Source organism: Lonchura striata, chromosome 2 (genome assembly GCF_050655825.1).
Source record: "Lonchura striata isolate lonStrDom1 chromosome 2, ASM5065582v1, whole genome shotgun sequence".
In the NCBI taxonomy this organism is placed as follows: Eukaryota; Metazoa; Chordata; class Aves; order Passeriformes; family Estrildidae; genus Lonchura; species Lonchura striata.
In genome coordinates this window covers 21,025,316-21,048,572 of record NC_140704.1, presented here as the reverse complement: position 1 = coordinate 21,048,572, position 23,257 = coordinate 21,025,316, and the positions used below count along the sequence as shown (strand labels likewise).

At 44.4% G+C, this 23,257-nt stretch overlaps 1 protein-coding gene across 1 annotated transcript; it reads right to left on the bottom strand.

Annotated features, from left to right (window-relative positions):
- Window positions 1-1,621: 1,621 nt before the first annotated feature.
- Window positions 1,622-7,451, bottom strand: C1QL3 (complement C1q like 3). Its single transcript, XM_021551715.4, has 2 exons — window positions 6,728-7,451; window positions 1,622-2,298 (listed from the first exon to the last, which is right to left on the bottom strand). Exons 1-2 carry the CDS (start codon window positions 7,313-7,315, stop codon window positions 2,119-2,121), a joined length of 768 nt encoding a protein of 255 aa, XP_021407390.1. The 5' UTR covers window positions 7,316-7,451; the 3' UTR covers window positions 1,622-2,118.
- Window positions 7,452-23,257: the final 15,806 nt, after the last annotated feature.

Sequence of the window (23,257 nt, the reverse complement as noted above, 5' to 3'; positions counted from 1 at the left end):
GAAATTAAACAGGAGTGACCACTGCAATGTACAGATATGAGCTGACACTTTGTCATAAGGTAAAAGCATTACCTGTCTGGTGAGATAATACACACGCAGCTGGCAGCACGATATCCCCTTGTAAACCCTGGATGAGTTTGCCTGGCGATCCTCTCAGCCAGCCTGGGCTCACTCAGCATTTGTTTTGAATTGAACGACTCAAAACAGAAGGAGTAACACATTCTGTTTAAGAAAAAAGGTTCACTCATTCAAACAAGATTTTCAGGGAGATGTGTAAAATCTCTATCAGACTTTTGCTGAATAGCCAGCACTGGAGAGCTTTTTTGTCAGAGTGGCAGACACTTCGGAAATTTTAGTGCAGATAAATCTAAGTTTGTACCCTTATTACATTAGACAAGGTTGCTTGTGACAGAGTATATGAAATAGCAGTGCTAGGGGCAGCCTCTGTTATTCTTTTATGATTTACAGAAATGTTAACCTTGATTTTGCCAAAAGGTTAAAAACAACATAACAAACTGTGCTAAAGAAATTGAATGATCTTGATGAAATCTAGGTTTAGAATGAAATCTGCAAGTTTTAACCTGAGAGAAATAGCCTCCCAAAACCAAAGCAAATAATAAATCCATTTTCTGAATAAAAAAAAAATCTGTGGACATTACTGCTATGACTGATTTTAAAGCATTTTTTATAACTATGTATCTCTGTTTAGTTTGTTCTCCAAGCCATTAATCCTCTATATGGATTAAGCTTCTTTGAGGCTTTATATATCTATAGCTATATCTATATGAATGAGAAAAATAGGTTTTAATACACACTTTTTTTTTTTTTTTGCATGTAAATATCTGCTTCTTTCTTTGCATATGTGTTATCTTTTTTGGTAATATGCTTCTCTGTGTCCATCTTGTAGGCACACCTTACCACAAACTGGTACTAGCTTCCATGGAAAAGGTCTGTGTGACAGCATTTTCTCACGTGTCCGATCTCCCACTCTTCCTTTGTTTGTTGGAAAAATCCCACTGACTTCAGTGAGACCAGACACTAAGACAATGAAGGCTGTCTATATTCCTGCGAAATTCTAGTGGAACATCTGCAGTACATTAATCCATAACTACTTTATTAAAAATAGAACCCAGGAACAGACTAAGTGCTAAAAGACTAATGAAGACTAATTGCTGCAAAGAAAACACTCTGCCTTAGTCTGATGGTGTGGATGCCAGGCTTTCTAAATATTTACACAACTAACCATCAACAATGGGCCTGTAATAATTGTCTAAATATATATTTACATGTATACAAATTAAAAGCCAAATCCCTTTTCCACTAATAGCAATGAGAGTTTTGCCATTTGCTTTGGTGGAATCAGTGATATGGTCCAATAGAATAGTTTGTCAGCTGTTATATATTTCAGGGGAAAATAGTGTTTCTTCTGTCTTTTGCTTTTAGAGGACAGCTAAGGGAAAGACAAAATTTAAATAACTCCACTGGATTGATACTGTGTTAGAAGTCTAATATAAACCTACAAAACAGGAACATTGAGTTAAGGCTTAAAGCTGATTAGTTTCTACTTTTAAGTGGAAGGGTAAGAAAGTACAAGGCAAACAACTTCTTTGCAGAGAAAAAGTATATTTTGATTACCTCTTCCTTTTATTGTAAAATCATTCCTCACCACACTATGAGTGGACTCCAAGCATCATTGTTAGCAGGTAAGTCACAAGAACCAAAGCTGAAGTATGGATAAAGCAGCAAGATCATAACACATCAAAGTATCATATACACTGAAGAAGTAACTCAGCGTCCTTAGGTGGGTTTTTGTTCCCTATAAAAATTTGATCTATGTAGAACTTCATTCACATGGACACTTAACAATGAGGAAGTATTTGCTTTGGCGGAAGTGGATCGCACATCTGTTTAACTTGGTTTGTGGGGTTTTAACATAAGGTTTCTCTGCGTTGTACAGATGTGAATCAGGTAGCATTCAACGTTTTCCCCCCACTGCTGAGGTGTTCAATGGTCACTCTCTGCTGGGGTGCTTGTTTCATTGACTTTTGCTGCGCAATCCATCGCTTAGAAGAGCAGACTTCATTTCTTGACTGGTTTGGTGGATCTTTTTACTCATTGTCAGTCAGCATAAATAATAAATCCAGAAAATGTGCTGTATTTGTTGTTGTTTCCTCCATGTGCTTTTCCTCCATCTAATTTAATGTAAACTTCATCTCCTGGCTCCAAGTGAAGAACCACGCTGTTACTGGCATAGTCGTAGTTCTGATCAGCATCCTGAGCAATCGCACTTGCTCGAACCTACATAAAATACAGAATGACTGGTTAAGAAAACTCAAACCATTTTTCCTGCCTGGTGAAATAAAAGCATATCCTCAAAGTTTTATTCAACATGCATGAGTTTCCATTTTAAACATCTGGCAACAGAGATTATAGTTTACTCCTATGGCAATCGCTTACTTTCTCCTACTGTACTTTGGAAACTAAAGCAATAATAGTCTTCTTTCTCAGTCATCTGATGAATACACAACTCCCAGATCTTCTATAGATGCCAGGAGCCTTTTTATAAATATATGTAAGAATAGCTGGAATTGGGAAAACTGGATCTGATCATGTGCCAGTTTTACATTGATGTAACTTTTGTGTCAGTGGGACAAGTGATTAACAATGTTGAGGATCCACAGGGAGGCCCACAGGGAGCTCCCAAGATGGACTTTTTCCAGGGGCAGTTTATTGTCATACTAAGCAATAGGATCATGCTGCAAAAAACAAATACAAGAAGTACACCCCTACACAGACATGCACACAAGCAGTCTGGGTTTGGAAAAACTGCTATTACTACATTTCAGTAAGCAAACATTTAATTTCACTGTGTTTTCAGAGATGCACTTGTGAAAAAAAACACAGGCAAGTCACTATTTGCTGTTAAGAGGTTTTTGGAATTTAAAAGTCATTGAGGGCTTTTCATTTGCAACTTTCTCTTAAACATATTTTTTCCCCATTTCTCCCTTGGTATTCCACTACTGATTAAATTTGACATTTCTTGCAAACTGGAAGTAATCTGTAATTTCAAGATATATGTTGGTTTCCAGCAATGAACAGCCTTTGCCATTGTAAGTCTCCAAATCATTTATATATAATTTGACTCTGTTTGGTAAAATATTTAAACACAGTTGTGTGTGATTTATTTCAGTGTAACACGTCATCTGCTTGTTGCTTGTCTTTGTTCTAGTGTAGTTACAGAGCAGTAAATGATTTAGTGGCATTGCAAATCTGAACTAAGTAATAATGCATGACTTGGCGTACTATATGTGGGATTTTTTTCTGCTCTGAACTGAAAAAAATAGGCTATAAGTCACAATTTTCCATGGATTCCTTTCAAAGTTTACATGATAAATTTCCAAATTAAATTTTCATGTGATATGATTTCACATTAATATTGAAATGTTTAAAAGGAGGGGGTTCTTTTACCATGCAGGATCTTATGGCATTATGCAGCTTAAAAATCACAGTAGGTGGAAATTCTTTATGCATCCTGTAAGAACAGTGAGAAAGGCTGCAAAGGCTTGCAGAGCTGTGACAGGCTGCAAATTTAAACTGATACGTGGCATGATGATAAACCCCGACTATTTCAGGACTTCTTGGTCCTGACTTGTCTGGTATTGTTTACAGAGGTGATCTATTTTGCTAGTTTTTAAAGCAATAATTATTCTAAATACTGGGTGTTTCCTTTGGAATAGTGACTGGCAGGGCAGAGTTGAAGGCTCTGGGCCATTAACCCTGGAAAGACCTTCCAGAGAAAATAATGGACTGAGATGGTTGCCTGTGCTGGAAATGGAAAGGGCAAATGGGGAGGAGTGAAAAGGCTACAGACAATGTAGAAAAACTTAGAGTTAGTATCTTGCGTAATGGTGAGAAAAATGGTTTAAAGGACTTTTCGAACTCATGTTTACTTCCTAATGAAATGCTGCTTTGTGGATTTGTATAAAATCTTGTGGATGGTGATGGTGAATTTGAATTGCATCTGTGACTATCCTAAGGGAGTCAGCATGTGGACACTGGCTACAACAGCAATGGATATTTCATTTTCAAGATTCTACATAATACATACTGGCTGGAAAAAAATATGCTTGGTATTGAAAGTCAAGAAACCAAAATGCAGATATTACTGCCCTGTGTGTAGCAGCAAAGGTCCTCTATGCTATTCTTAGTGGGTTTGCCTTCTTGCTTGGTTAGCCAGAACACTTTCTTTTTAAAGCCTAGGTGAACAGTCTCAAATGAATTCTTCTCAAACTAATAGAGTGTACTGCTGCAAGAGGGTAAATGCATCTCAAAATTAAAGCATTATGAGACAATACATTTCATAAGTTCCAAGTTCTTTCATGAAGCTACACTCAGCCTGCAGACACATACCTAGGCTGTGTCACCTCAGCAATTCCCTGCTCAAGCTTGATAACCATTAAAGCAGACACTGTGGTAACACTGGGGACCTTGAGGTTTCACATATGGATTGCTTAGGAATGCTTTTTAATTTTTTTTTTCTGTAAGTCATACAGTTTTCAGTGTTTCAGGGTTTTTTCATTGTTAGAGAACATTGGATTTATAATATTGCCTGTCACTCCATTTGGCTACTTACTCCCAAAATTTCTGAGCTTCCTTACAAATATCCTAAAGCCTGTCACATCAGCATTTAGTGTTTCAAGTATAAATCCTAATCAATCATTAAGGCATCAAAATTGTGGGTCGATTTTAAACCATTGATATGCAGGTATTTACCTAAATATCTTGTATAATACATACAAATGTACACATAGAACCCCTCCTTAGGTGGGATTTTTCTTTCTTCTTTGAATAACTATGAGTTTGTCTCATGTCTGGCACTGGAAGTTCCTATATTTGGAAATGCTTAGACCGCAGGTTCAATTGAATATTTGTAATTGGATGCTTCTTTAAAACTACTGCTACGTATTTATTTTTCAGGGTTTGGGAAAATAAACAATCTACAACATTATAAACATGGGTAAAAATAGATAAATTCTTTAATTGTAAGTAGAAATGTATTTCTGCAGTGAAGAATATTGTTTTTGTAGCAAGGTACTAAAGTGAATATATTAGGATGTACCTAGTTTTACTAATCCTGGTTTATCTGCTGAGACAGTATTTATGGTAGATATTTTCTAATTTAATTAATTGCCGCTGATATCCTCATTATTCCGTTTTCACAGTCCTGAGGAGCCATAAACAAAAGGTTAAGTGGCATATCAGATTAATTTACTGGCCGCCGCCGCTCCCGGGTGCGCCGAGCACAAAGGGCCGCCAGCCGGCCGTGCTGCGCTGGGGAGGAGAGGCGCAAACGAACGGGGTTTTCCAGGCACGGCGGGGACACGGGGTCCGGAGTCCAGTCCTAGGGACACGGCGGGGAGCCGATCCATCCCCCAGCCTACCCCGCCGGAGGACGAGCAGCCCAGGGAGAGCGGCAGCGCTGGCTCCGGGCTCCGCGGGCGGCCAGCCCACCCGGGACGGCTCGGACGCCTCGGGACCTGTTGAGCCGCCGGTGCGCGGCGGGTCCCTCGCCCTCCCGCCGCACGGGGGGCCGGGATACCGGCGAGAGCACCGCGGAGCTCGGGGACACGGGAACGATTGGGCACCTCGCACCATCCCTGGGCATCCAAAGCCTTGAGGGATGGCGGTGCCTCTAAGCGCCGGAGGAATTGGTGCCAGCCTAAGCGTGCCTGTTCACTACACACGGAAGAGGCGCAAAATTGCGAAGGAGAGGTTACAAGGGGGCAATGTAACAGGCAGTGGCTACGTTTATCCTAGTTAAAAGGGATGATTCCTCTGTATTTCAGACGGTAGCATTGCAAGCCCTTTAATTATTTCCGATGCTTTCATCCTGCCCAGGGGATGCCGACAGACTCGGGTCCTGCCCGGGCTCTCCGGGCGCCCGGTGTACCTCCTGGCAGGTCCCGCCAAGGGCTCAGGTCTGCGAGCGCCGAGCCCGCTCTATTACCAGCTCTCCTAACAGGGAGAAGAAGACTCGCACCCCTCCGGGGCCTGAGCGTGTCAAGCCCGGCGCTCCGCGTGGGAACCCCGTCCCGTGCTGTGGCTGCGTTCCTCCCACTCACCTCACCCTTTCTCCACACAGCACCACCCTCTCCTGAGCTCACCCACCGGCCTTGGCTCCCCTTTCTTGCCAGGGACTTTCCCCTCCCCAAGGGAGCGCCGGGCTCTTCGTGCCCCTGCGGGGGCAGCGCTGTTTGTACGCCCGCCCCCGCTCCCGTCCCGCAGCGCTGCGGGCCGCGCTCCGCGCCCGGGGCGGTGGCCAGGGCGGGCCGGGAGCTGCTCTGCTCGGAGAGCGGCCTGGGAGCGGCACCTGAGGAGCGGCTCTCGGAGGGAGAGCGCGTCGAGTCCGCATTCAGCCAGCAGCCCGGGCGGCCTCGGCTGTGCGCGGAACACCCGGCCCCTCGGTAGCCTTCGGGTTCCCCGCCAGCTACGGAGAGGAGGCCGCTGGTCCTCATCGCTCTCCTCCCACCGCCCGGGCTCGGGCTCCGCTCCCCCGGCACGCACCCGCGCCGCCTCCAGCGGCCGCCCGGCTCCCTCTCCCCGCCCGCTTCCCGCCCTTCCCGCGCCGCTCCGCCCGCTCCCGCGCAGCGTCCGCTCCCTCGGGGAACCCCCTCCGCCCGGGGACCCCTGCCCTCCTGTCCCCGGCTGCCCCCGGCGCGGCGCCCACCTGGTTATTCTTGCAGAGGTCGGCCCACATGCTGGTGCCGTCGCCGCCCCGCATGAGCACATGGTAGGTGAAGAAGTAGATGCCGGGGATGGAGCAGGTGAACTTGCCCGTGGTGGGATCGTAGTGGTTGCCGAGGTTGGTGACCACGTCGTCGAACTTGAGCACCTCGTAGCCCTCGTGCTGCCGCTTGAGGCCGGCGTAGAAGGCGATTTTGGGGACGGTGCTGTAGGTGGCGGCGCTGATGGCCCCCGCCGCGTTCAGCCCCGGCGCCCCGGGGGGGCCCGGCAGGCCCTGCCGCCCCGGCTCGCCCTTCTCACCCGGCGGCCCCACCGGGCCGGGCGGCCCCGGTTCCCCCGGCGGGCCGCGCGGCCCCGCTTTGCCCGGCCTGCCGGCCTCCCCCTTGGGCCCCTGGATGAAGGTGGGCAGGGACTGCATGAGCCCGCGGTCGGGCGTGGCCGCAGTGCTGGGCGCTTTGGTGCCGCCGTAGGGGTCGCAGACCATGCGGCAGGTGCCCAGCATCTCGTAGTGCGCCGAGGTGCCGGCCGAGCTGACCAGCACCGGGATGAGGATGACCAGCAGCAGCACCATCACCACCCCCAGCGCGCCGGCCGCTATCAGCCGCCGCCTGCTGCCCACCAGCCGGCTCAGCGCAGGGCGATCCTCTTGTCTGCTTTTGGACAAAATCTTGATGGTTGGCGGGGTTCCTCCTCAGAGCCGAAAAAACGCCGAGCCCGCGCGAGCTCGGCTCCCCTGGGGCTCGGCCGCCCTCCCAAGGGCCGCCGGTGTTGCGGGGGATCCCGCGGGTCGCGGCGCTCCGCTGCGGCCGCTGCAGCCGCGGGGCGGGCGAGGGAGCGGAGCGGAGCGGGAGAGGAAGAGCTGCCGCCGCGCCCCGGCCGCCCGCACTTTTATGCTCCCGCTGGCGATCGACTTTTTTTTTTTTTGCAGGCTGTGCCAGTCCGAGTCAACTTTCCCTGGAACTTGCCTTTCCTCTCGCGATCGCCCCGCTCGCCTCCTCGCTCTCTCCCTCCCTCTCTCTCTCTTTTCGCAGAGACGACAGTCCTCAGCGGGGACGCGCCTCCCGGCCGCCCCGGTACCCGCCGCCCGGTGCCCGCGCCGCCGCGCCGAAGCCGAAGCCGGAGCCGGAGCCGGAGCCGAAGGGAGAGCGGGATCCTGCCCGAGTGCCACCTGCCAGGAGAGGAGGAGGCTGACGAGCGCGCTGGAGCAATTTATAGGCACCCAAAAGCGCAGGGGAAAGGGGAGCTGCTTTGGCATCTCATTCCAGCATCTGCTCTGCTCTTCCCACTCACAGAGAGTTTGGCATTACTCTGGCAGTGTGGGAAATATATATTTTTTTTTTTTCTTTTCTCCCTCCCCCACCTCTCCCGCAAACGGATGAACAGCGAAATCGTGAGCCTCACTCACTAGCTGCATCTTGTGATGACAGCTCTTTCTGAAGCAGACCGAAAGGAAGAGACGTGCTTAGCAGCCTCTGGGTACCCTTCAGGTCACCGATCGAGAATTAAAAGGTCAATCTACCTCCTGCTTAACGCTTCCCTGAGGCCCCTTTGCCATGTTAGCGTTTTCTGGGAAATACCGCTTTACATGCAGGGATGTTTTACCAATTGTCCAAGTAAAAGTTATTTGAAAATATACCTCCAACAATAATAAAAAGAGTAACGGCAATTTCGGATCTCCCTCTTTCTTCTCGTCCGAATTGCAACCATAAAGGCAGAAAAGGAAATAGTTTTTCCTGTGAATTAAAATTTACGTGCTCATCACTGGCTACAGTGTTTCCCGATGTTAAAGCCAGCCGCTGCTCTGCTTGCAAACCGACACTGAGGGAAAGCGTTCCCTTTTGTTTAGAAGCCAAAGAAAAGTCCGGGGTATATGCAAATCGTCAGATGCTTAAGACCTGATATAAAGATCTCTTTGGCTTAACTCAGGGGCAGCAAAGCATTTTGTTAAATCTTGGAGGCTGTTTTGTGGTGGTTGTTTTTTTGTTTGGGTTTTTTTGTTGTTGTTTTTTGGTTTTTTGTGCATGAAAGTCTTCTCCTCCCCCAGGGTCTAGTGGGCACCTTTGTGGCTGAGTGGGAAGGTGAATGTGCAGTATTAGTGGCACAAGATATTAAAGAACTTGTCCTGCTTACAGATATACAAGGTACACAAAGAGCTGTTTAAATAAACAAACAGAATTGATTCCTAAATCATACTTCTGTATTCAGGAGCAATGGACGTCAATCAAACCTGGGTGACATTTGCCTGTCAATACAGGGATGATGGCTGGAAAGAGTGTGACTTATTACAGCAAGGCAAGAATCAGAAATGAGCAACAGCGGCAAATAGGACAACAACCAAATAATGGCATCTCCAGTGATGATCAGAGGGCTGTGATCTTGTCTTGGATTTTATTAGCACGAATCTGCTCTCCCCTCACCGTTCCCTTTTATTTCTTTTCTATTCTGCAACACAATAAGGTCAAACAAGCAGCAGTGGGAAACAAAGATTCATTGATTCTTCCTTTTAAGCAGAAATGTCAGCAGCTCCTTTTGCTCTTTCCTGAGAGACTCAAAGGCATCGAGTGTGTCCATGCCGTGCAGAGATGGGCCAGTCCAGCTCCTTATCTCCCAAGAAAACTGTCGACAAAGCTTCCATTCATGCACTTGTAAATATTACTCCCTCCCCTTTTTAAAAAGTTTTTTTTTTCCCTTTTCTCTAATGCTCTGTCTTAAAAAAATTCCTTATCTGGCACTGACACAAGCTAGCCAGTTCCCTTAGCTAAGGGCTTCCCCTCAAGACCCAGGAAGGCAGTCAAACACACTTGGAGGATTATGTTCATATCTCATTGCTCTCTTCACCCCACGGGAAAGGGCTTTCAGCACTGTTTTTTCTTTTGGGTAAGAAAAACTGAAAAGATGTGCCAGAAGTGACTGCTCTGTCTCAGCCTGTAGCTGGGCCCTTGAGGTGTTGTATTTAGTCATCCCTAAGCCAGCTGGCTTTTGTGACATCAGGGTGTGCATAAGCCTCCATTGCAATGGCTGTGATACACGTTAGGCAAAGGCCAGATCTCATCCTCAAATAAACACAAATCTGTCATGATCTGTGAAGCCATTGTGATGCTGGGTGACCTTTTAGTATCAAGCACACCTGCAGTTTCTTACTCCAGCTATGATAAGCCTGATTCTTATAGTGAGGTCCTACCATACCAACCATGTTTTCCTCAATAGTTTTATCTCACGCATACTGCCTGGGATGCACTGTTGCAGACCTTCTCCCAAAAAAGACAGCCACAAAAATCACAGCCAGAGTAACCAGAATAGTAACCAGAATAGAGAGATCAAGGAAAATACTGGGTTGTCAGCAGAGGTTATACGTTAGCTTGGAAGATAACATCTGACCTTGGATTTAGTTACCAGATTAACTTTAGTTCCCAAGGAAAAAACATATTTTCTTGGAAAACTAAGAATGGGAAACCAAAGTGCTCAGAAGTTATGCACCACACCACAGATCTCAGCAGTCTGATGAAAATTAAAAAGAAGAGTAGAAAACTCTTTTTACTATGGGACCTTTGTTGTCCTGAAATGCTGTGTCAAAAAATTGATTTGCCGTAATTAAGGCTTGGGTAGCACTTAGGTTATAATCTCTCCATGCTAAAGGCTGACAGTCCAGATTGACAGTCCATTCTTAGTGTAACCATTAAACCTATATGAGCTGCTGCCAGTCTTAATGTGCTAAATTTATTTGTATTTTTGAAGCCCTCTTGCTGGCTGGCTCCAGCTTTTCAGCTTGTTTGCTTCCTTTCCTGTTTTCTCAGCCCTTGTGCATTCAGACTTGCAGGTGGTGTTTGAGCTGTATCCCTTGCAGCCTCTGCTATTTGCAACAACTTTGTCACAGACCTTACTCATTAATTAGTTAATATTCATGCAGAGACTTAAAGACATACAGCATAACATGCATGTCCATTTTACACATGTGCTGTTGCCTCAGCACTAACACAGGAAAAAACTGAAGAAAACCATTTACAAATTTATCCACTGGCACACAGGGCAACACAATCTGCAGGCACCAAGCACAAAATGGCTCCTCATGTCTGCACTGCTAAATTCAAAGTTAGCCCAGGAAAAATAATCTGTGAAAAAGGTCAACCCTTTATCAACTACAGTAAGCAGGAGTAACATGGAAAAAGACATATGCCTAGAAAATGAGTGTGCCAGTGATGTGCCAAGCTCCACACTGCTTCTGCTCACTCCTATCTGCATCTGGTTTACTCTGACTTACATTTTCAATCTCTTTTATTATTATTTTAGAGACGTGATTTGAATTTCACTCTGCTCAGAAATTAAGGTTTTCTACACTGTCCTGTTATAAACACTGGTTTAATTACGTATGTAAAGATTAGCATTCAGCCTGGGTCCCAGTGATATGGTCAAGGAAAACACATGCACTCATTCCAACACATAATTAGGTTCAATGCTGTAAAATATAAAGAGGGAAAATATTCATATCACTAGAGGTGGCTCAAAGGTACCGTGGTGACAGACATGGCAGTGACATGTTGCTATCCCAAACCATCCGTAGTATCCTAGACCATGTTTCCTTAGTTTGGTAAAATCAGCACTGGCATTTGTGTCAGGTAGCAGGTCCTGGAGAGGACCATGTCCTCCACCAGTTTTGGTAGGAGATGGTACAGGCAGCTTTAACCAAACTCTCAGAAAACCTGTTTTGGTCAGGATGACTGAAGACCAAATATGTTTTTAGAGCTGCAAGGTGCCCACTGTATTCCTTAATAAAAATTAGGCTTTTCATGCTCATGGAAAGAAAATCAGCTGTGGTGTGTAACAGTAAAAAATAGTTTTACTTATTTTTGGAAGTTTTTATCTGTCCTTTGGAACATAGGAAGTCCTTTTCCAGGCTATTCTCTGCTACTAAGGGATTTAAGCCTTCTTTATATGTGATTGTAAATAATGTAGATTACGTTTTATTTCAATTAATAAAGCCCTTTGAAGACCAGTCTCTGAATGCAAAGGTAGGAAAATGATCCAAAGAAAATGTGTCCAGCCTTGAAAGGGTTACATCCACTTTTCAAATCCAAATGGGGAGGGAATTCGAGGAGGGCTGTTGCTAAAGTGACAGGGCTTAACAAGGAGAATTTGCAAATATATTTGACATATTTCTTCCTTTTTAGTTTTTAATCTAAAAAGATCAGTCAAATATGACTGGTTACGGGGGGGAGGGAAGGATTGAGAGCAGAATTAAAGTGGAAAGATTGGAACCAAAATCATGCATGTCATGTTTTGACTGGTGAATTACCGCAGATATAAAAACATAACTGTGTATGTAAAAATCAGTCTTAAACACACAGGAACCTAAAGATTACACATTCAGCTGACAAAGTTTAAAGATATAAAAGAATCACATATGACACTTGATAATTGTCAATGTAAATAGCAGTAATCAACCATAAAAGATTCTCATAATTGCGAGTGCCCCTGTTTATTCAAAATAAAACACTAGTTGCAAGCAAAAAAATTGTTCTTTCAGGTTTCTTCTTTCCCATTAACCTTCAAGCCTGCTGGTGTGTGTCTTCTCTCTATTTTATCCCTCTGGAGTCATGATCTAAGGTGATGAATACAAGTCTGTAGTGCTGCTTGGGAAAGCATATGTACAGTCAACCTTGGGATTATTTTTGGTTATGATGCAAACACCTCTCCAGCCACGGTGTGGCCTGAGCAGTTCATTGCTCTTGCCCTGGTGACGGTACAGAACGGCCAGAGCTGATTCAGATTCATGGTCCCTGGGTAAAGCTGTACCCACTGAAATCCCTTTCTTACCTGTCCCCCTTTCCACGTGGCAGCTCCACGCTTTGTTTTGCACAAGGAGCTGGAATTTGGACAGCTTCTGGAGGGTCCCTAAGAACCACGGTGCTAGAGAGGGGTAACTGAGCAATGCTCACACCAACCAGTAAATGCTTCCTGCATAAATAGACTCAGTTTGCCCATAAGTGCTTTGCATTTCAGGGACTGGATTTCCAGCCATGAAGATTTTTACACAGCACTTCCACCAGCTTTTCTCACAGGAGCCTGGGCATCCAGTGACCATGACAGTATCTGCTTGCAGCAGGGTCCAGCTCACAGCCTAGGTCAGCTGTACTTGCTGAAAACATCTTTTTTCTGTCCACACCCCACTTTTCCCTTCCTGTAGAATGGGCATTTTAACTGATCACCCTCTTCTAATGAAAAAGTGTTGTCTTCTGCCATCACCTACCTAACCACGACAGTGGTGGCAACATTTTCCATGTAGGCTTTCTGCTTGATCCACTCTCCTCCTTTTAACTCCCTTCTCGTCAAAATCCATAGAACATAACCTGTCACAAGGAGGCACTCAGAAGAACTCACAGTGTTCATCAATAAAGCCCAAAATATAGAGATAGTCATAAATGCTATTAAATCAAGGAGTATTGCTAATAATGAAGGCTACAGTGTCGGCATTCTTATGAGGATGTAAATAGTAAATACAAAGGGGTGGAAGATAAATGTCTCTAACATGGGAGTAAGATTAAGCAACCACTTTGTCCCTGCTTAAAGCTACACCAATAAGCAAAGGCATATATCATGTTGCACTTCTATTAAAAATTATGTCAGTAGTTAGAGTCAATCAGGAGGAGATTTCCAGATGATTTGCCCATGAGAACAATTTTGGTTACCTTTGAAATGGTTATTAGACTGCCAATGCTATTAAAGAGAGATGTTAAGGGAAAAAAGGCAAGAGCAGACAAGCTTTTCTAAACTGTCATCTGTGATTTACCCTTCCTCCTCCAAACCTGAAAGACTCTCTTTCCATTGTTCTACCAACCCAGCAATCTTATGGCATTTCATAGTGGAGTCCTTTATATTCATCAGGAGGTTGATGGATGGGCAATAAGAATGGATAGATGGGAGTGGAAAATTCAAAATTAAAATCTCCAGAGTGGCAAGATGCCCAAGAGATTTATTTTTTCTTCTGTCATCCCCTCAACTGAATTTCTTTTTGTGCCTGATTATTGATTTCCAGAGCAGTTAATGGTGTAATTTACTTTGCAAGTTGCAATTACTTCTGATCATTCATTTTTCTTCCTATCTGTTCATTAGCTAAAGCAGGAGACCATTTGATCCCAAACAATTTCCTCACAACAAAATGGCATACAATGGACTTTGGTGTGGTCCTGCAAGACACTGAGCTTTTGATTATTATAGTAGCCAGCTGTGTTTGGAATTTTGCAAAAGTTGGCCTTGCACTGTTAAAAAGAACACGGTGCAATATTATTCTGTAGGCCCAATCCACCACAAATTAGGAATAACTCCATTGATGGAAGTTGTAAACTGAGATGTAAACTAGCACACGTGAGATCAGAATTGGGTCTGCTTATTTGCATCACATTCCTGGAATCCTATTTCAATTCTGTTCATCCAGTTTGCTAAAATCAGTTTGCTGCAACACAGTTGTGAATCACAGGGAGATACAATGAGTACTCTCCTTCCCAAGAGGGACTGATTATGCCTGCACAATGAGGAAGGGACTAGGACATTCCTTGTGGTGGCATTGTAGAGATAGGAGCCTTGCAGAGGAACCATTGTGTATTTTTTTCCAGCATAATGTATTGCCAATGCCATTATTAATAAGCTATCCTGTACTTCATGTAACTTTGGGTTTGGTATTTGTTATTTTATTTTCTGTCTTATTATTTGGGCATTTAACAATAATAACAAGTAAAGGATGCAGATCGGAGACAAAAATAGAAGTATTCACCCCTCTGCCCCAAGATATGCATATGATCTTATGCAATTCATGCATTTTCAGCTAGACTGTTTGTGTTCTGTTATGTAGCATTAAAACTCTAGTGTACACAATTACTGCACAAATCCAAAAGGCCTCAAGTGAGAAATGGAACATGACTGGTTAGAGAGCATGTCTGCCATCTAGGACAGAGATTTTCTGATCTCCAGGAAGAGAAAATTTCTGCTAGAATGTTGCTTTCATGCACTGAGACATTACAAATATGTTTTCAATATGGAAAGTCACACATATGCCCATGCACGTGTGCATACAAATGTAAAATAGAAATGAGTATGATTTTTGAAGTCAGAACAGAACAAGAAAACCTGTGACTATCACATTTCAGGAACCTGCTATCTTGTGTTTCATTGTTTAAATGTAATCCAAAAGAGCAGGATAATATACACAATAGTCCATGAAAATATTCTCGATCACTGGCATGCATTACTCTACTGAGCTAATTGATGAATGCCAAATGCTATTTGCACTTAACTCACAAGTGACTCTGTTGGCCTGGAAGGAGCCCTCACTCCAGTGCTGTCACACTGTGAAGCTCATTGAACTTACATTGGAGTTTCACTGCTATTTGTGAGAATGGAATTTACCCTGGAATCTCCTGTTTCATTCACTTTAAATCACTAATGCCAGTCCTTCAATATCTTAAAGAGGCAAGACTCTTTTATGGATTTTAATGCCTGGGAGAGAGAATGAAATGAAGAATTTTCATCTAGTGTCCTGATAAATGCCACCTCTCCCTGCAGTGCCAGAAGGGATCGGAAGAGGATATCCGAGCGGAGAGCAGTGTCTCTGAGCAGAGTAAGACTGTTGTGAACCTGAGTTACAAAGGAAAAGCCATTTCTGGAGAGCACCATTTCCTGCCATAATGTTGCAGTGATAATATGCTGAGAAAAACATGTTTAGATATTATTTTGAGAATTAATTTTAACCAGGTAAAATGCAGCACAGGGAGTATGTCTGCAGGAGGAATCTTTGTTATTTCAGTGCAGGGAGAAATGCTACAGCAAAGGTGACTGACAGCAGCTTCAAGGCAGCTTTGAGCAAATTCTTCAGACAACTTGTCTGTTGAGGGCTTCTCCAACATTTGTCTCCCACCAGGTAGGGATATTAACGACTTTAAGCATAAACCAAATTTGTGCTGCCAACTTTGTTGCTCGGGTTCTTTATTCAGGAAGTATAGCAAGCAGAAAGCAATGCGCTGTTGTGCTGCCAAGCATGGAAACTGTGGGATTCTGCCACCAGAGAGACTGAGTCTAAAGACTTTGAGTCAGTTTCCTTTTTATGTATTTAATCATCTCCTTGGGTTTTATATCCCAGATATTTTTTCTTTACACCAGATAGACATTTATTTAGCATTTAACATATATCTTTTATTAGTTTTCTGTTCTTCATTATATCTCTATCACACCTCCCCACTCAATCTATTGCAGCTTTTTATTTTGAAGTGCTAATAAATAGTTAGTCTGAAGCCAGCAAGTGGGTATCTCAGTGACAGCATCACATCTGGGCTTCCCTTCCTCTTGGTGTATTCACTGGAAAACTGAAAATAATGTTTGTTTTTCTATTTTCCAGTCAAAATAAACTGCCTCACCTCTGCGATTCCAGCATGTCGTTTTAGAACACTCTCCTTTGTCTGCACAGTTTCCTTCATCTGTGCAACTCCAGATGAGGAGCACAGAGGATAAACTGAGCTGCCCTCACTGTTTGTTTGCAGGGTTCTCTTTCACCTGTACAGAGGTGAGATCTCAGTGCAGAGTATGCTGCTGCCAGAGGACTGTGAGGGGATGGAGAATCAAAACCATCCCCAGAACTCAAGTCACTTGGAGGATTCATGTGCCTCCACTCCGGACAATCACACCGGCTGTGTTCCTGTCTATCCAGGTGTTTGTGCTGGTTTTTTGACTTTGAATGTCAGTGGGCTCATGGACACTGTCCTGGAGTCAGGTCTTTCCCTACATTCCCTACAAATGCCTTCTCCTTGTGCTGTTTGTCTTCAGCTGTGTGAAAATGTAAATGAACTAATTTCTAATTGCTTTAAGGCAGGCTGTAGAACTGTGAAAAATACAGATAAAAGCTGTTATGTGAAAACCTGCAGACAAATTTGTCACTTAGCCCACAGCCTTTCCCACTGGCCACCTGATCAGGGCAGAGGGTGCAGCATTTCCTCACCAAGGGGCATCCACAGTGCCAGCAGAGAGCAACAGAGAAAGAAGTATTTATTTGTCCTGATGAGGACACAACTGTCAGGTGATGTCAACTCCCAGGTAAACTGGATGGTGCAGTGGGATGCTCCATTCTGCAAAAAGGCATGTGTTTGCCAAGCTCCACGTGAGAACTCCGAGAAGTGGAATAGAGAGCAAAAGTCTGTGGCTGATCTTGCTGAATGGGACAGATGGAAACCCTTGCCAAAAATAGCTTTGCTAGAAGTAGAACACATGGTAAATTGCATTAATTTTAATAATTGCTTTTTATGCTTTGATAAAAACTGGCAAAGACCTAAAGGATTCTCTACCCAAGATAATTAGCATAGTTCTCCTTGACTGCTCCCCTTTAAAGAGAATGCTATTTTGAGGCTCTCATGGCTCACAAAATTGAGAAGGATGAGGCTGCCCACTTGTGCCAGAAAAGCAGAGTGCTCAGTAGTGTGTGGGACCCACCAAAAACCAGTTTAGCTGCTAATACATCAAGTAGCTTGAGGCCATTAAAGCAGCCTTGAGTCTGCAGCCTGGCAACATCCAACATCTCTCTGGCCACAAGGTCTTGCAGAATCACACTCCGAAGGTGAACAGATCTGCATTCTAAAAAACAAACAGCAACCACCTTTTTCTGAAAGGAAGGGCAAATTTTAATTTCTTAATTTTTTTTTTTTTCAGGAGACACAGGATTTCCTAAGTGCTGTAGGAGAAAGGTAATAGGCACCTCCTTTGCCCCCTGCAAACAGGATTTTTGGCTACTATAGTGCCAGGTAGAGATGTCCATTTGTCACATGAAAAGGGATAATGGGAAGAGCATGCTTGCACTATTGCTTCTTACCCCAATCACTGGCCAAGATTTAGGCATGCCTGACTTGAAAAGAAATTCTCATATCAAAGTAATCTCCTCAGCAATGGTGCTGGATGCAGTGTCAGACAGCACCAGCACCCCATTTACTCCAGCCATCTCAGCATCTTATCTAAATTGGTTTAGTCTTCTATCCAGCCACAGTTAAACCAAAATACAGAGCTCCAGCTGCTGGCAGTGTCCAGGCCAGTGACACAGAATTGGCTTCTAATTGATGTTGTTAATATAGTACATCTGCTGTTCAAACAGCTCTGAAATAAGGTTTAATTACCTAGGGGACTTTATAGTCATCAATGCCTGCATTTCTGTCCAGTTCTCAGGAATACACAATATATTTCTTATTCAGATGTTATACATTTTTGTATGAATGAAATGTATTATCTCTTACAGCTAAAAAGCACAGCTTGTCAATCCAGATCAGAGTCAGTCCAAGATACAGTCACAAACCTGTCACAGTCAGGTATTGCTAGAGTCCAATGTCTAGGAGTGGTATTTGTTTCTATTAGATTAAGGAAGCTCACTGGAACTGCAGTTTTGTCCCCAAAAGAGCACTCTGGGACTGCAGCACGATGGGGTTGATTTTCTTCTTCCTGCCAGGGCCAAGCACAGGAAAAGAGACAGGATTTGTGCCATGTGAGAGCAGCCTGGGCAGCTCTGTGTATGTATAGCAATGCATAAATACAGAAATATAAATGTATCTGTATGCAACTAATACCCCAAAAGGACACCTGAGCTTGGTTGCTTGGAAGTGTGATTTAGATGCACTAAGTACTGATAGAAGTCCTTGGTCAGATAGATTGAAAAATCTTTTTAATTCAGGTCTTCTCCAGCCACAGGGATTTTAGAAACGAGCAAACTCGTTCCTGTGCGAGGAACTCGCTCCCTCACATGTGGCATGGTTTGGCTTTTTCCTTCCCAAGCCAGAAGCTCAGCAGGGCCAGAGGGATGCTGTCACCCAGGTGGGAGGCAGCTGCTGGCTGGCAGGTTTGTGCTGCAGTGCTCAGAGCAGGGATGGCACCAGAAGCAAGAGTTTCTGCATGCTGTTGCACCCCAAAAAACCTTCCTGCCTTCCCATGCCTCCCCCCGCGCCCCAAGGATCTGGTCCTTGAGCATGCGTGTGCAGATTGTGCTACTGATACTGTTGGTATCCAGTAATTTTTTAAAGCTCAGTGATTTATATTGACAAATGTATTCTGATTTCCTAATATGTTTTCTTCACATCTTTTCTGTGTTTTTCCATAAGAATTATTCTGTTCAGCAGCTTGGGAAAAAAACAATCAACAGCTAGAAGGTATATTCAACTCCAGAATTTCACAGAGAATTATAACACCTCTTCTTTTTTTTTCCCCCCTCTGAAAAATATATTTCTCTCTGTGTTTCCTCCACTGGCACTATCCTGTAGCTTTGTGTTTAACCTGATACTCTGTCACCACTCCTGTTTGTGTTGATGTGTTTTTGTGAGGTTGGTCTGTCACACTGATATTTTGCTCCCACTTTTTTCCTGTTGTGCTGTTGTTTAACAGCCAGAGCACCTCGAAGGCTGATGTTTGTGATGCTGCAAGGGCTTAGTGAAGCCCTCTTCAAACAGCCCTCAGCTGAGAAACACCGTGAGAGGGGCGCAGAACTGGGGAGGAGTGGACATACTTGAGCAAGCACTGCAAAAGGGATGAGATATTCTGGAGCTGCTGGGTTGAAACATTTGACTGCATCACAAGCAGTAGATGAGAACAAATTTTTGACTTTTCTGCAAACCTGTGGGTTTTGACTGTAACTGAAGATGAATGTCTCAGTGTGTCAGGAGATGAGAAATCTTAGAAACACCAACAGAATACCAAAAGTGCTGCAAGGAAACAGAGCTGATTCAGTTTCTTGCCTTACTTAGTAATCAAAGAAGTTGCTTTTGATAGCTTTCTCGTGAAAAAGGCTTTGTCATTTTTCTTCCAGAAATTAGCAGAATAAATTCCAGAATATATTTGAATTACTGTCAGTATGCCAAAACTATGCAGAGAGTGGGACATCTGTAAAAACTGTATTTTAAAACTGTTTAGGGGAGACCAAGCCCCCAGCTTTGTCATGGTTTAATCAGAGCCACCTGCCTGTGCTCATAGGTCCCATAAATACAAAAATCTAGCTAGGCACTGGTGGGATTTTTGAAATCTGCCCAAGAAAGTGCTATTACACCCATACTGGTTGAGTTGAACAGGTTTGAGTGATAGCAGACAAGTCATTCTGCAGTGGATAATTAAAAAGATTACATACTGGTATAGAAGGAGTTTGCATAATGAGTGAGCTTTGCTATCTGGGAGCTATTTCCAGCATGATGGATACAAAGTTATCTGAGCATGCTAGACAGAAAATTCTCTTTTTAATCCATTATATGAATAGGCTAGATTGTTTTTAGAGATGCTGCCTAAATTTCTGTTTAGAGCCAAGCTTCTGTACTCTACAGAGGTGCAGATTTTACCTGTAAGATCAGGATGGAGGTAGACTTTCTGTTTAGGAGGAAAGATCCAGAAATAGTGCAATGCTTTGTGTTTAATCCCATTCAAAGATTCTTCACAGTCATCCAGGTCTTGTGGCCAATTCAAAAAGGGAAGAGAGGGAAGAAGAGAGAGCAAGACCTTCCTGGTAAAAAGCTCTCTGGTGATAGAGCTTGTTTGTTACCAGTATAAAAATGATTAGGAATTTCTTCTGGACCTGAGTGCTAACACCTCAGTACCCAACAGCAATGAGAGAACTAAGATTCTCCATATGCTTAAAATCATAATGCATAATGTGTTTGTCCATTTTTCTCCCAAAATGTTTTAGAATGGCCAAGCTGCAGAGACTGGAACAAATCCAGATCCAAACCTTCCTTGCCTCAAATGTTCTAATTGTGCTGCTCTGATCTCTGCTCCCTGGTTTATGTGCTAGCCTCTGCTCTGAAAAATTACTCACATTTTTTCTGAACTGCACCCACCCATCACAGCCCAGCTCGTTCACTCTGCACACCCCGCTGGAAACCCTGGGAATGTAGTGGCAGGTCACAGCTGAGTTTGCTCACAACTTGTTTGCATTTCCTATAGCCCATCTGCAGGAACATGAAGGGGAGGTCACCTCCCAGGCTGCCTGAAAGGGGCATTGTGACTGATGGAAAGAACAATACAAGACCCATACCAGAATACCAAATCTCAGATTAAAGCATTTCGTACTACAGAAGCAGTTTTACATACTTTACCTAGAAGGAAGGTTCACAAGAATTCTGCCAGGCTTTTGGAATCATGAGGGACATGCTCTGAGAAATAAGGGCAGAGGATTGCCACTGTCATGCTCTTAGACCTTTCCAGACACCCACATAAGAGCTTTCAGAAATGTGGAAATACTGCTTTTTTCCACAGAGCTTGGATATAGAGGAGTTCATCTGAGAAGCCCTCAGTGCCAAGTCCTTGCAGAGGCAATGGCAGGCAGAGCGCCCACCAGGGCAGGCTGTCCCTCTGCCCCTGCACAGGGCACCACACTCCCTGTCCTTGCCCTGAAAGTTTATTTCTCTTCATAATATCTTGCAAGTCCCATCAGTCCAACTTCATTCCTCCCTTCAGAAGTTTGAGCCTTTGCCCTGGGTTTACTAAACCCATTATTTTTGGGGTGGTACCACCTGACTCCTAAGCCAGGCTGAGGAGCAGCCACTCACCAGCAATGTGGTGAGTTCAGCCCTGAAGGCAGATGAACCTTCTTGCAGGCAGAAACACTGAAACAGAAAATATTGACTGAATGATATTTACTCTGAACAGAACATGAGCATTGTCTACTCAATCACACTTTTATTTTTTGACCATTGGTGCTACAGGTTACAAATATATCTTCCATCCTCCAGGAACAGCCACCAGACAACTTGTGAGGTGAGAAGGAGGAAGGTAGGAAACCTTATCACCTAAAAAAGCTAAGGCGTGAGGCAGGGCAAATGTGCTCTGTGTTTCATCAGCAGTTTTGAACCCAAATTAGGCCTGATGGCTGTAACCTGGAGAATGGTCTTTCAGGATGCCATCAGTCACACTTCAACCTAAATTTTTGGTAACCCTTATTAGCAGAGTGAGCTCCTGCAGTGGCTGCTGACATCTTCTTCTGTCTCCTGTAGTGTCATGTTGTGTTCCAGTAAATTGAGGCACTGCAAAACCTTGAGTACAATGAGTTGTGGTCTCTGTGAAAATGCTTAAATTCGGGCCTAATATTATTTTCCTTCCTGGTAGAAAATGTCTGTCGTGGCACATGTAAGCAGGACAGAAAGTCTGAGTGAAAAAGGGCATTCCTTTTCTTCTTTTATAGGATCCACAACAAAAAATGACATTAAACAAAGAGAAGGTAGGAAAACAGCTGATTTGATATGTGCAATAGATATATGGTCTTCTTAAAAATCCTACAGGAAGTGATTATCTCAGTTTGCAACTAGTTTAAGACAAAATGCAAAAAAAAATTGATGAGGCTGGCCCCAACCATCACTTTAGATGGGGATTATTGATATTGTTTCATAGGAAATGGTGAATTACTAAAAAGCTGCCTCCATGTCTGTGTTGCTGCAGTTACTCCCAATTACTGTCACTCACTCTTCTAAGGGATTTCTCAGTGCTGTCTCCTCTTGCTGCTGTCCTGGCCATGCTGGGTCTTGGAGCAGGGCTGGGCCACTGGACAGGCTTTGCACAAGTGAGGATGTTTGAAGAGGTGTTGGCCCCATCTCCTCTCACTGCTCTCCCTCAGCATCTCCTTTGTTTGCCCTGAGCCTAATGACAGCTCTGTCCTTTCATTCCCCACACCAGGGGCCCAGTCGAATGCAGGGAAGGAGCCTAAGGAGAGTGTGGGTGGCACTGAATCCTCCATTTTGTGTGCTTGCACTTCATCCTGGCCAGGACTGAATTGTCCATCCCAGGAGTCTCTGCATTTGTGAGAGGGAGTGGCAGCTCTTTTGGCATGGGCTGGGCTCCCCTGGTGCCATCTGCTAATCACCTCCTCCTGTCACAGCTTGTTCCTCCCTTCCCGTTGTTGGCTTGAGGAACTCCCGTTAACCTCGCTGATTTCAATACCATCAAAAAATTGGCTTGAGACTCATCCATTTATTCACGCTGTTCCAATGGGAATTGGACGCTGGAAGAAACTCTGTCCAGTGTTCCAATGGGAACAGAGGAAAGGAGAATTTAAGACTGAGACCAGCTTTCCTCTGTGGTTGTTACAATGCACCTCCCTGAAGACTCGTGCTCACAGGGGCGTGAAGACCTTCATGTCTTGTGATACACAAGTGGCTCCTGCCACCGAGTCCTCTCTCCCTCTGAGGCAAGCCCAAGTGCCTGCACCCTGGGGATGGCAGCAGCCCTACTTGCTGGCTTTGAAGCTCACTTGTCATGGCAACCTTGCAGACACAGCCCTGTGCCTGGCTGAAGGGCCCTGCACCCCTTCCTTGTCTGCTGGTGAGGGGTGGCAACCTCTCACATGTGCCAGTGACATCCCAGCGCTGGCATCACCCTGGCTAGGCAGGGCATCTTGGGAAGTAGGAGTAGTGCACATGGAACTGCAAATAACTACTGCGGAAATGCAACTTTATTTTCTGTTTTCATCTGTATCTCATGCATTCTAAGTGAAAACAAGAATCATGCTTTGGAAAGGAAACCAAACTCA

Excerpts from the sequence above, each read along its gene's own strand:
- C1QL3 (XM_021551715.4), bottom strand. The coding sequence starts at position 7,315 with ATGGTGCTGCTGCTGGTCATCCTCATCCCGGTGCTGGTCAGCTCGGCC. Across the intron at positions 2,299-6,727 it reads ACCTCTGCAAGAATAACCAG|GTTCGAGCAAGTGCGATTGC; the intron begins GTGGGCGCCGCG and ends TATTTTATGTAG.